Raw genomic sequence first — 12,720 nt, forward strand, 5'->3', positions numbered from 1 at the left:
GTTTGATCAGAAGCTGCATATTACACGTGGATGGGGCTGATGACTAGATCTCCAGGTAGATGGATGTTGAACTTTATAACCCGACAGATTTCTCTGTTAAATTTGTGCTGCTTTTTCCCGTCGCCACAAAACAGCGCCACCCAAATTTTCTTCCTCTGTGCAAGACTTATTGTTTTCGGGGTTTTTTGCGTTTTTTGTTTGTTTGTTTGTTTCCTTGTGTGTGTGTGTGTGTGTGTGTGTGTGTGTGTGTGTGTGTGTGTGTGTGTGTGTGTGTTTCTTTTGTCTCTTTGTTGTTATTGTTGGGGCAGGGGGGTGGGGGTGGAGGTTGTGTGTGTGGAGGATGTGTGTGTGTGTGTGGGAGGGGGGGGGGTGAGGAGGGTAGGGGGTTGGGGGGGTAACTATCAATGTGGATTTTTTTCTACAGAATTTTGCCAGGGGCAGCCCTTTTGTCGATTTCTTTTGTACACGTACGCGGAGTGCATGCTACACATGGGACCTCGGTTTATTGTTTCACCGTAAAGACTAACACCCCAGCCACCTCTCAAGGTTCTGTTGGAGGGGGAGGAAATAAACATTCAGGTTCGTATATGTGCATGTGTGTGTGTGTGTGTGTGTGCGAGTGTGAGTGTGCGGGCGCGCGCATGTATGTGTGTGTCCAAAAAATGTGTTTTTATGGAATCTATTTCTTTTTGATCTAAGCATTATTTACTTTATGTTTTTATTGTTTGGTTGATCATGCTTTTTTTTTCTTTCTTTTTTTTTCTGTGAACGCACTGGATTGAGCTGTTGTAATGTTTTATGTTATGTTTATATCTGGCTCGATGATATAAGGCGCTTTGAGCAGCATTAGTACTGGACATCGCGCCATAGAAAAGTTATGAATTATTATCATTATCATTATTATTATATTGGGTTCGAACCCGTGGACGCTCGCTTACTTGTCGGGCGAATTCACTACTGTTGTAGAGGTACACACACACACACACTGCTAATATGATTTCGCAGTGCGTGATTTTTTTCCCAAAGTAATGAAGTAAAATGAAATAGAACTGATTAATCTTATAAACACAGCAACAACAACAAAGGGAGGTAACAAACTGCTACCTCTACAGGCTGAATACTAATCCAGTCGGAAGTACCCACCTTTTCCCCTCCAGATTAACTCTCTCCATACGAACGGCGAAAGAGACGACGTTAACAGCGTTTCACCCCAATTACCACCATCAAAATATTACAAGCGGAAGACTCTTATACTGAAGAGGTGAATGTTGACAAAGAATACCACAATTCTGACGACAGAAGCTAAAGGTTGGGTCATTGAGACACCCACTGAACATCCGAGGGGTCTGTGTAGAGGAGAAGAGAGGGCTGGCCGTACTGAGTGAGTTAATTCTCAACTGCTCATCTGTATCCAGAATGGACTAAAATGACTATTTGTTTGGTGAGTGAGTTTTGATAGTTTCAGGATTTGTTGGTGGTATTTTTGATTGTGTACTATTTACCATTGTGTGCCATGACTTGTGTGTGTGCGTGCGCGTGTGCTTGTGTGTATTGTGTGCGGGGTGGGGATGGGGTGGATGAATAGTTTTCATTGATGTTTGTTATCTTGTGTTCAGTTTTTTTCCTTTTTGATATTGACATATGTGTTCTATTTGTAAACTCCTATAGCTTATTTACAAGATTAGGCGTAAATGCTAATAATAATAATAATAATAATAATAATAATATTCGCTTGTCAAAACGCAGTGATCGTTACACTTTATGTAGCTCTGCCTGAACGCAGCCCATGACTGAAAGGGAAGAAGGATTCACTGAACGCAACCCAGGACGGAAAGGGAAGAAGGATTCACTGAATGCAGCCCAGGACTAAAAGGAAAGAAGGATTCACTGAATGCAGCCCAGGACTGAAAGGAAAGAAGGATTCACTGAACGCAGCCCAGGACTGAAAGGAAAGAAGGATTCACTGAACGCAGACCAGGACTAAAAGGAAAGGATTCACTGAACGCAGCCCAGGACGGAAAGGGAAGAAGGATTCACTGAACGCAACCCAGGACGGAAAGGGAAGAAGGATTCACTGAATGCAGCCCAGGAAAAGGAAGCAGATTCACTGAACGCAACCCAGGACGAAAGGGAAGAAGGATTCACTGAACGCAGCCCAGACGGAAAGGGAAGAAGGATTCACTGAACGCAGCCCAGGACGAAAGGAAGAGGATTCACTGAACGCAGCCCAGGACTGAAAGGGAAGAAGGATTCACTGAACGCAGACCCATGACGGAAAGGGAAGAAAGGATTCACTGAATGCAGCCCAGGAATAAAAGGAAAGAAGGATTCACTGAACGCAGCCCATGACTGAAAGGGAAGCAGAATTCACTGAACGCAGCCCATGACTGAAAGGGAAGCAGAATTCACTGAACGCAGCCCAGGACCGAAAGGGAAGAAGGATTCACTGAACGCAGCCCACGACTGAAAGGGAAGGATTCACTGAACGCAGCCAGACTAAAAGGAAAGAAGGATTCACTGAACGCAGCCAGGCTGAATGCAGCCCAGGAATAAAAGGAAAGAAGGATTCACTGAACGCAACCCAGGACTGAAAGGGAAGAAGGATTCACTGAACGCAGCCCAGGACGGAAAGGGAAGAAGGATTCACTGAACGCAGCCCAGGACGGAAAGGGAAGAAGGATTCACTGAACGCAGCCCAGGACTGAAAGGAAAGAAAGAAGGATTCACTGAGGTCAGGGTCACGACAGCACATTACGCAAGGAGCTCACTGACATAAATAAAATTTTTTAAAAAATTTTAAAAGCTCAAGGACATTGCACCATCTGTCAACGTTACTCTTTACCCTTCAGCGCTTTTCTTTCGGCCCGAATAATATAAGCTTACTTAAGAAATGCACGGCTTAAATTAGAACGCCGATTTTACTGCCTTACGGCAAATAAAGATAAAAAGAATAACAATTGATTGATTGATTGATTGATTGACTAACAAAATGAATTCACTTCCCGCTAACATTTCGGTCTGTTTTTTCAATAAGAAATCACCACTTTTATCTTTTCACATGAGGTTTTCACTACCCTCCCAATTTTCTTTTCCCTTGCAGTTTAAAACATTTGAGTTATCAACCCTCCCGTCAACCTCCATACTCCCCCTGCCCCCCACCTCCCCCAGGCCTCGTTACATTTTTTTTTTAATGGGATGAAAATCAAAAGAAGGCAATTAACCTCCGAAAACGGAGTATGGCTGTCTACATGGCGGGGTAAAAACGGTCATGCACGTAAAAGCCCACCCGTGTACATACGAGTAAACGTGGGAGTTGCAGCCCACGAACGAAGAAGAAGGGAAGAAGAAAGAAGGCAACTGATTAAAACAAGCACCGAAGAAATATGATCGTTTGTGCTGGTTTATTTGTGAAAACAACGACACACAGCAAGAGCTACGTACCCGTCTTGGTTGTTTAAAGAAGGCTTTGTGAACAATCAAAATACTGAATGAATGCTGGACTCATAATTTATGCAATTCAGTTTCATAATGTACATTTTAAACAGACGTTAATACCATTGATAAACTCAATCACTGAATGCTTTTTTTTTTATGTTTGCAGTATTGCAGGCAGTCTTGTGCCGCGGCACAAGGTGTAGGCGGAACGCACATACTTGACAATCTGGAGGCGAAACACACATAGGCAAATGACTGAACACCACCCAAGTGACTCAGCGGCAGTGCAGGGTCTTCTCTGGTGTGTGTCCTCCTGGTGACCAAACATCGATAGTTCGCTGTGGACTGCTAACGCTGAGTTTGCGACAGACGAACCCAGGTGTGTATGGTGGACTCAAGATATGCGGCATGGGAATCATATCACTGAGACAAGCAGATGGGGCAGGGAGAAACAAAGAGAGAAAAAAAATGAATGAATGATATTCACTGCACTGAGGTGAGGCGTTGTCCCATCAGGAGCAGTGTGAATTTCACACGAAAATGTTGTTTGAAGAAAGTGATGCGTTATAATAACTATCGATTGGCAATCAGTACAGTATGTTCTAAAGAGAGATTTATGATCATCATCTGTGCGAACGAATGTTGAACCAGAATGTCTCATGATTGGAGCTCGTGCACTGTTTACGTTCCCCTCCCTCCCTCTCTCTCTCTCTCTCTCTCTCTCTCTCACACACACACACACACACACACACACACACACACACACACACATTGTATATACACATTATAATTATGCAAACACACACAAACACAGATGCAAACATACACACGCAATATGCGCTCATGCGCACACTCAGCACAGACGGACACACACGCGCACGCGCGCGCGCGCCGCAATGGACAGAAGGAACAGGACAGAGCGAGACAAAGACACAGAAAAAGAAGAAGAAAGAAGGTGAAGGAATTTCTATAAAATTTTTAATCCTCTACACAGGAATACTTATGGGTATGTTTCTCTGTACCTGTATCTGGTACCTGTATTTACCTGTGTACTGGCTGGGGCACCGTGGCAAGAGTCCAGTGGTCATCAGTGATCAGGGTTCGAGGCCCCGTTTCTGAATTTTCCCAAGGACATAAAACCATACTGAATTGTATTACTTTTTTGACACAACAAATTTCTCTGTGTGAAATTCGGGCTGCCCTCTTCCCCAGGGATAGGGCGTCGCATCAGTCGCCACCTTTCTCTCTCTCTCTCTCTCTCTCTCTCTCTCTCTTTTCGTTCTCTCTTCTTCTTTTTTTCTTCTTTTTTTTTTGTTGTTTTTTTGTTTTGTCTCCTCTGTCTGCAAGTGTGTTGGTTTTACAGTCAAAGTGGATTTTTCTACAGTTTTGCACGGAACAAATCTGTTGTTGCCGCGGGCTCTTTTACGTGCATTAGGTGCATGCTGCACACGGGATCTCGGTTTACTTCCTCATACGAATGACCAGCATCCCTACCAATCACTTTTTTGTTGTTGTTGTTGTGTTTTTGTTTTGTTTTTTGTTTGTTTTGTTTTGTTTTTGTTTTTGCTACGATGGGTTTCTCAATTCCCAGGTGTGCAATTTGACGTTGATATTCAGTTACATGGTTTTGAGACTCTCCGACAGCAGCAAGGGGCTGTTTCTTACTGGACACTGGCCTCACTGTTTACTAATATAAATAAATAGATAAATAGCACATACAATTCTCTTGCTCACAGTTACAAATCATGAAACCAACGCTAAAAGCTGCCTGTCCCCCTTTCAACAAAATGGTCCCAGATCAGGAGATGGGACTACTTCGGCCGACAAAGTACAAGAGTACAGTGGTGGTGGTGTGTCCATCGAGATCGATGATGACCATCGTTGTCATCCAGCTGGGGGATGGGGGGAGGGTGGTGCTGGGGTGGGGGGGAGGATGCTCATGAATCTATCTGTGAATGCGCAAATGGCTGAATAGTCCAATCTGCGCACGAAATGTTCGCTGACAGTTGGGGCAGACAAAGACAGGCATATCATTGTCAGGGAGCTTGTTTGCCCGTGACTTTCTGGCCTGCCTCTTCTGAACAGCTGCAGCAGTCCTGTTGGCCTCGCACAACTTGGCGCCTTTGTGCACAGCAGCACGCCATTTGTCACGGTCCACTGCAGATTCCTCCCAGGAGTCAGGGTTGATATCAAACACTTTCAGAGAGACTTTCAGAGTATCTCTGAAGCGCTTCTTCTGACCTCCGTGTGATCTCTTCCCTTGTTGCAGTTCGCCATAGAAGAGCCTTTTGGGCAGCCGATGATCTGGCATGCGCGCCACGTGTCCAGCCCAGCGAAGCTGAGACTGCATCAGGATGGTGAAGATGCTGGGAAGGGTGGCTTTAAGACTACAGTACAGTATGGTACAATGCAATGCATTACAATGCAATACAATATGATATAATATAATATAATACAATACAATACAATCAGTACAATACAATGCAATGCAGCACAGTGCAGTCCAGTGCAAAGCAGTACATTATAGGCCAGTACAGTGCGGTAAAGTAGGATTCAGTACAGTAGAGCACAGATTTTGCAGTGCATTGCAGTGCAGTATCGTTTGCTGGTGTGCAGTGGAGTACAGTACAGCACATAACAGTAGAGTACAGTATTGTACAGTGCAATGCAGCACATGACAGTACAGTACAGTACAGTTTAAAACAACACAGAGCAATTCAACAAAACACGTCACATCACAACGCAGATACACCCAGTGTATGGCATGTTGTCTGTTGTGCAGATGGCCTCAGCACGACTGCAGCTGAAGAGGTTGTTCCCCCTGGTGGTGGCAGTGTACGGCTTGACTCTACTGCTGGCTGGTACCTCCCTTCACAGAGACCCGGGCAGCTTTGTACATCAGACCGACACCTTCCCCCACCCCCCTGACCACCTCTCTGCCGGCCATATCTGGATATGGAGGACATCAAACATCACACCTGACAGATCCTCGTTAACTCTGGCCCCGAAAGTCATCACTTCTAACCGATCTTCCATAATTTCTGCCCCGAAAGTCATCAATCCTAACCGATCGAAAATGAATTCTGCCCCGAAAGTCATCACTTCTAACCGATCTTCCATGAATTCTGCCCCGAAAGTCATCAATCCTAACCAATCTTCCATAAATTCTGACCCGAAAATCATCAATCCTAACCGATCATCCATAAATTCCGACCCGAAAGTCATCAATCCTAACCAATCTTCCATAAATTCTGACCCGAAAATCATCAATCCTAACCGATCTTCCCTGAATTCTGCCCCGAAAGTCATCAATCCTAACCAATCATCCATAAAGTCTGCCCAGAAAGTCATCAATCCTAACCGATCATCCATAAATTCTGCCTCAAATGTCATCACTTCTAACCGATTATCCATAAATTCTGACCCGAAAGCCACCAGAAGTAATCGATCCTCAGTAAATTCTTCCCCAAAAGTCATCAGGTCTAATCGATTCATCGGGTTTAATCGATCCTACATAGATTCTGCGCCCAAAATCTCACCCGCTGTGACAAAGACAAAAAAGCTGTCGACGTTCTGCCCCATGAGACTTACTGCCAAAGATCACGTGACTCCTGAAGAGTACTTCCGGCCCAGACCTGATCCGGTGACAGAGGTGGTGTCGACGTTCCTCATCCAACCATCCTCCCAGTTCTGCGGCAGCTTCCTGGACATTCTGTTCCTCGTGCCCTCCTCTCCCTTCGGAGAGAAAGACCGGTCTGCTATCCGGGACACGTGGGGGTCAGGTCGGTGGCCTCACCAGCCTCATGGAATCCACATGGCCGTGTTGTTCCTGCTGGCCCGTCCCCACATAAGGAGCCACGTCAGCGTTCTGGTGGAGAAGGAAGCGGCCACTCATGACGATGTGCTGATGCTGGATGCTGACGACGGCTACCGGCAGATGACGGTGAAGATGCTGGCGGGGTTGCAGTGGTTGTCACAACACTGCCGCTTGGTGAGATACGTGGCCCGTGTGGATGCGGACCACTTCCTGAACGTGCCGCTGTTCTACCACAGGGTCCACTCCTGGTTCCAGCGCTCCCCGCAGAGGCATCGCGTCATCATGGGCAAGATTCTCTGCTCAATTACTTCCATAGTTCATCGCCTGCCGCTCAGTAAACATTTCGTTAGCTTCGCAGATTACCCGTTTGAATTCTTCCCATCTTACATGGCTGGTGGGACTTACGTCATGACAGCTGAACTGGTGCCTCGTTTGGTGAACGTGTCCCGCTACGTGAAGTCTTTCACGGTGGACGACGCCTACATCACGGGGGTTCTCGCGCGTACCCTGAACCTGCTGCTGGTCAACTTGCCGGAATGTGTGATGCGTGAGTCGGCGCGATTCTTCGTGAGAAACTGTGGCCTGTCCAAGCACCGTTCAAGACCCAGCACCATGCGATCCATCTGGGACATGTTGCACGTACTGTCAGTCAGGTGTACACAGGTCCCAGACCTTCCGGTCTTACCCTGTTCATTGTCGTGCAGCACTCAGTTGAACCCGCGGCTATAAATGAAGAGCTGGATCTGTTCTTTCTGTCTCTGTGTGTGGTGAATGTGTCCGTCGAATCGCCAGATGCACGCCGCACTGCAGTCTACGGGAAACAGTCAATGCGCAGTCGTCGTAGGGTCACACTCCAGACGTACTGCTGGAGTGTCTCTTCAATGGTGTTCAGTATTCTGGTTCAACATTTGCAACAGACACCCACCTATACTGAGCCCCCTGGTTGTTGACAGTTATCTCTTCAGTCGCGGAGCCAAACTGAGGGAACGCCGGGTCTCCCAGTTGCATGGAGACCGCCGCCACGTCCCTCCAATAGCAGTTGTCCAACATGACTATGCCGATACGACACCGAAGACACAAACTTAGCACAGGCATAGGAATGGAGGGGGTGGGCCAAAATCCGAAGTAACCATGACATGCAGTGCATGAAAGACCACATTTTCTGAGACGATCTTCTTTTTCTTCTTCTTCCTGTTACGACGATTGATAAGGATGAAACTTCCGCAGGAGGCATACGGTGGTGGGCTGTATTCACTCCGGAAGGAGGATGAGGGAAGGCCTAGAGTCGGGGGGCGGGGGTTGGGGGGGGGGCAGGAGGAAGAGGGGTGGGGGGTGTACACACTCATTCTGGCTCCTCGACTAAACGCAGTATGTGTTTTCCTGCTGATCAGTACCGAAGTGATTCCACATCAACGCAGTGTCTCCTCTAGTGTGTGGCTTCGTGACAACATAGTATTGATAGTTCCCCGTGAACCGTTGGCACAGGAACTGCGAGAAATGAGCTGTGCATGCTGGAATCGGGGTGTGTGGCATGGTGGTGGGGGGGAGGGGGTGGTGAAGCCACAGAAACGGTATGGATGACAGGGCAGTGAAATTCAGTGAACATTTCATTGTCACTATACTTCCGAAAGCTCAGCATTTGATATCGCAGAGTCACCATACAATATTTTGATCACATTATTTTCGTTATCGTCTACGATGATTTTAGGTAGCGGCGGGGGGTAAGGGGGGCGTTTGGTATGCATGTCATGTAATATTTTCCATTGTAAGAGCTCTTTAACTTGGGTATTTCTTAATTTCATGGTTTTCGTTAAAGACCATAGCGTTTTGTGTGAAGCGAAACCAAATCTCTCAAGAAATGAACTGTTACCTTTTAAATACTTCATTGAATTGTAGACGTATAATGCGTGAAATCCTGGTAGCTCTGATCAGTAAATCACGCTTTGCCATTACCTGGTGCCACCTATTCTTTTCTTCCATTTTCTATCTACATTTCTGCCTGTTTGTTTACGTACCTTTATTTTAATCAGATTTTTATCGCGTTGCCGTGAGTTCTTTTACAACGCGCGCTAAGCACATACTAGTTGCATATAATTCGATCGATTTATCGTGTGACCCGAGGCTGTCATCCAGACCATTACATGCAGTCTAATGGAGAGGTGGAGGGGTGGAGAAGAGAATAAATCCCTGTTGTTTTTTTCGGGAATCGCTTCGGAACCCCACCCTCCCTCCCCCATCCCAACCAGCGTTCCTTATGTCCATGGCGGGACGTTCCAGTTATCTGGGACGGCCCCACCCCCATCCCCACCCCACCCCACCCAGCAAGCTACCACGGTACCCCACTGACTTCACGAAAGCCGGCACCCATCCCGGGACAAAACGCCCTCCCTCCCCAAAATACATTTTGAGAAAAGTCAGGTTAGTCGTTAATGAGGCAGGCAATACGCTTTTGATCACTGCACAAAATCTATCAATCAATATGTTATCTATCTATCCAGACAAATTAACAGACAGGCGGACAGACAGACAGACAGACAGACACAGAGAGAGAGAGAGAGATGCTTTCCGTCAGCTGGGCACACCTACTGATAATCTCAAGAATGTGGCTTCGATGCATGGGAAAATGAAGAAAAAGCAGCCGATACGTAGACACATGGTTGGTGCAGATCCAGAACAGGTAAGAAACATTCCAACATCAGGTGGTGGCGCAGTGGTCCCGGTTAACGTCCCTCCCCCCCCCCCCCCTCTCTCTCCCTCACACGCCCACACACACCCACACACATACACACACATACACACACATACGCGCGCGGCCAGAACTTTCAAACGCATCTGGCTGTACCAGCATCATTTGTATTGAGTTGAGAAATTCTCCAAACGAGCAAATAATACAGAGCTTCTTTTCTCCATTTCTTTTGCTGTGTTGACGATATTGTTGGTCCGTACAGAGGTGAAATAACCGAATACAAGACAGAAATAAAGAAATCTTTTCTTCTTTTTTTTAACCTATCGTTTTGGTCTGGGTTTATTTCTATCATGGCATGGGCGTATGCTTACAAACGGAATTTGGCATGGTATCATGTGAAACGTCCGAAATATTATCAGGGGTGGGCACACCACACGGGCCATTTTTCTCTTGCTACTGACCCTCCTGTCAGCCAGCATTTAATGTTGTACATTATTTATACTGCTATCAGCCAACAGTTAATGTTTTACATTATTTATACTACTATCAGCAAACAGTTAATGTTTTACATTATTTATACTACTATCAGCAAACAGTTAAGCGTATCATTTACATTACTTATTGTACAATCTGCCAAACATTGCGTCTTTCACATTATTTATTAAACTATCAGCATATGGACGACGGCAAACAACAATTCCTCAAAGCATCCTCTTGAAGTTAGACAGAAATCAAACGACGTGATTGGACAATTCCTGGAAAACATTACAGACGCTCCTACTAAGACCATGTGATGCCTGCTTGACCTTTCTTCAATGCATACCAGACACAAGTAAGAACAGATTAATAAAGCTTATTTCAGAGCACATGAAAACCCCTCAAAATCCACTGCATGGTGCAGTGAAGGAACTAAAAGACACTGCAGCCGTCTGCAACCCAAAAGATCACGGATGGGATAAGCAGAAGACACCAATCTACCTGCATGCCACCTGCTAGATCTGAAAGAAATAAAACAACTGGAAGAAAACCCAGAACACCACAAACACCTCTTCAACAAAATCATTTCACCCATACAGTCCTGGGGAAATATTGTCGGGAATGGCCTGAAGGCAGGACCGATGCAGAAGTGAAGTAAACAGCAAAGAACAGGTTGTTATCATTTTTACAGACGGTTCAGTCACCAAAAATCAACCCTGTTGGGAATACGCTGCAAAACAAACTGAAATGGCAAACAATCAGGGAAGAGAATGCCGAATACAAAAGTCACAACATCTAGTCTGACAATAGTAGTTTAAGCAGTGACTGTACAGTGGCTGGCATCCATACGTGTGCCTTCAAATCAGTATGTCATAATTCTGACTGTGAACCTCCACAAAAAGTTGAAAAGTGGAATGGGGAGCCCAGAGTGGTGTGAGGCAATGTGCAACATCCGGACGCAAAAGCTTACATGGCCCTGTAAAGGGAAATGAGCGAGTGCACAGACTTGTTGGTCGCGCTACAACAACGAGTGACCTACATCTGAGAAGATGTAAAATATTAAGAAAAGTAGAAGAGCAGATATATAAAGTGAAAAATCAAGCGTGAAAAGACACACACATTCTATGGTGGGAAATAATACATAGACAAATAGCCAATGAACATAATATATACATGATGTCCACACACTTAATTTATAACGGACCAAATTGCAGCATCCTTACATCATTAACAAAAATATTTTGGAAGAGAGACAGTAATGGTGAGAACGAGAGCGAGACTGAAGAGAGAGAGAGTGCATTTGCGTGCACACTGGTGATAGCGAGCCGGCGCGCGCCATGTGGGCGCATGTGTATTAGTTATGTTTCAGTTTTTCAATGATGTTTCTCACAAAGCGAGGGTAGGCTTTCAAGACCTGATCTGCCCGTTGGGTTCATGCGAAGATCTGGCATCTGCTCTCTCTTTTCTCAGTTCTTTTTTTAACGGCAGATGTGGCGTAGCATGCATGGATTAGCCCACACGATTGATTTCAGTGACCGGATACCTTGAAACAGTGGCTGAAACTGAACTCAGTGACCAACAGCCAACCGTGTTTTGCATTATTCATTGCACCATCAGCCAACAGTAAATCAAGGCAAGGCAAGGCAACTAGGCAAAGGCAAAAAGGTTATTTCTTTTGCCACCTTGGGGCATTGAAACGTTACATACATGCTCCTTTTAGGAGGGCGGGTGATGTGAACAGAACAAAAAGAAAACAAAAGCCCATTCGCGCAAACACTGACGCAAATACACATTAATATTTTTCCTCAGCAATTCGTCTTCACCTTTTTACAGTTATGTTATTGTCATTGTCAACCAGTACTGGGTCAGTATCATTTACATCAGACTGACTGATACTCATAGCACTGAGGCGCACGTGCACACACACACACACACACACACACACACACACACACACACACACACACACACAATTATGACTATATACTGAGAGAGAGATCGAGACTGAAGAAGACGAAGGCTGAGAAAGAAAGAAGGAAAAACACATCAATCTATCTTACACTGACATTCATATATATCTATAGACAGACAGATAGATAGATAGACAGATAGATAAAATCATCAGACAGACAGACTGACCGGCAGCCGGCGATAGATACATACATACATACATACATCATCTTCAGAACATTAATTGCATCTTTACGATACGAAGTTGCGTCTTTTACGATGGTTATTATACTCAGTATCAGCAACAGCTTTTACCGCTGTCGTGACTGCCTACAAAAACTGAATTTATCCCGGC

At 45.5% G+C, this 12,720-nt stretch overlaps 1 protein-coding gene across 1 annotated transcript; it reads left to right on the plus strand.

Annotated features, from left to right (window-relative positions):
- The first annotated feature begins 429 nt into the window (after positions 1-429).
- Positions 430-10,199, plus strand: LOC143289204 (uncharacterized). Its single transcript, XM_076598146.1, has 3 exons — positions 430-579; positions 3,602-3,814; positions 6,218-10,199. The coding sequence occupies exon 3, from the start codon at positions 6,218-6,220 to the stop codon at positions 7,979-7,981; it is 1,764 nt and encodes a 587-aa protein (XP_076454261.1). The 5' UTR covers positions 430-579; positions 3,602-3,814; the 3' UTR covers positions 7,982-10,199.
- Positions 10,200-12,720: the final 2,521 nt, after the last annotated feature.

This window comes from Babylonia areolata, chromosome 13, assembly GCF_041734735.1.
Source record: "Babylonia areolata isolate BAREFJ2019XMU chromosome 13, ASM4173473v1, whole genome shotgun sequence".
Classification (NCBI taxonomy): Eukaryota; Metazoa; Mollusca; class Gastropoda; order Neogastropoda; family Buccinidae; genus Babylonia; species Babylonia areolata.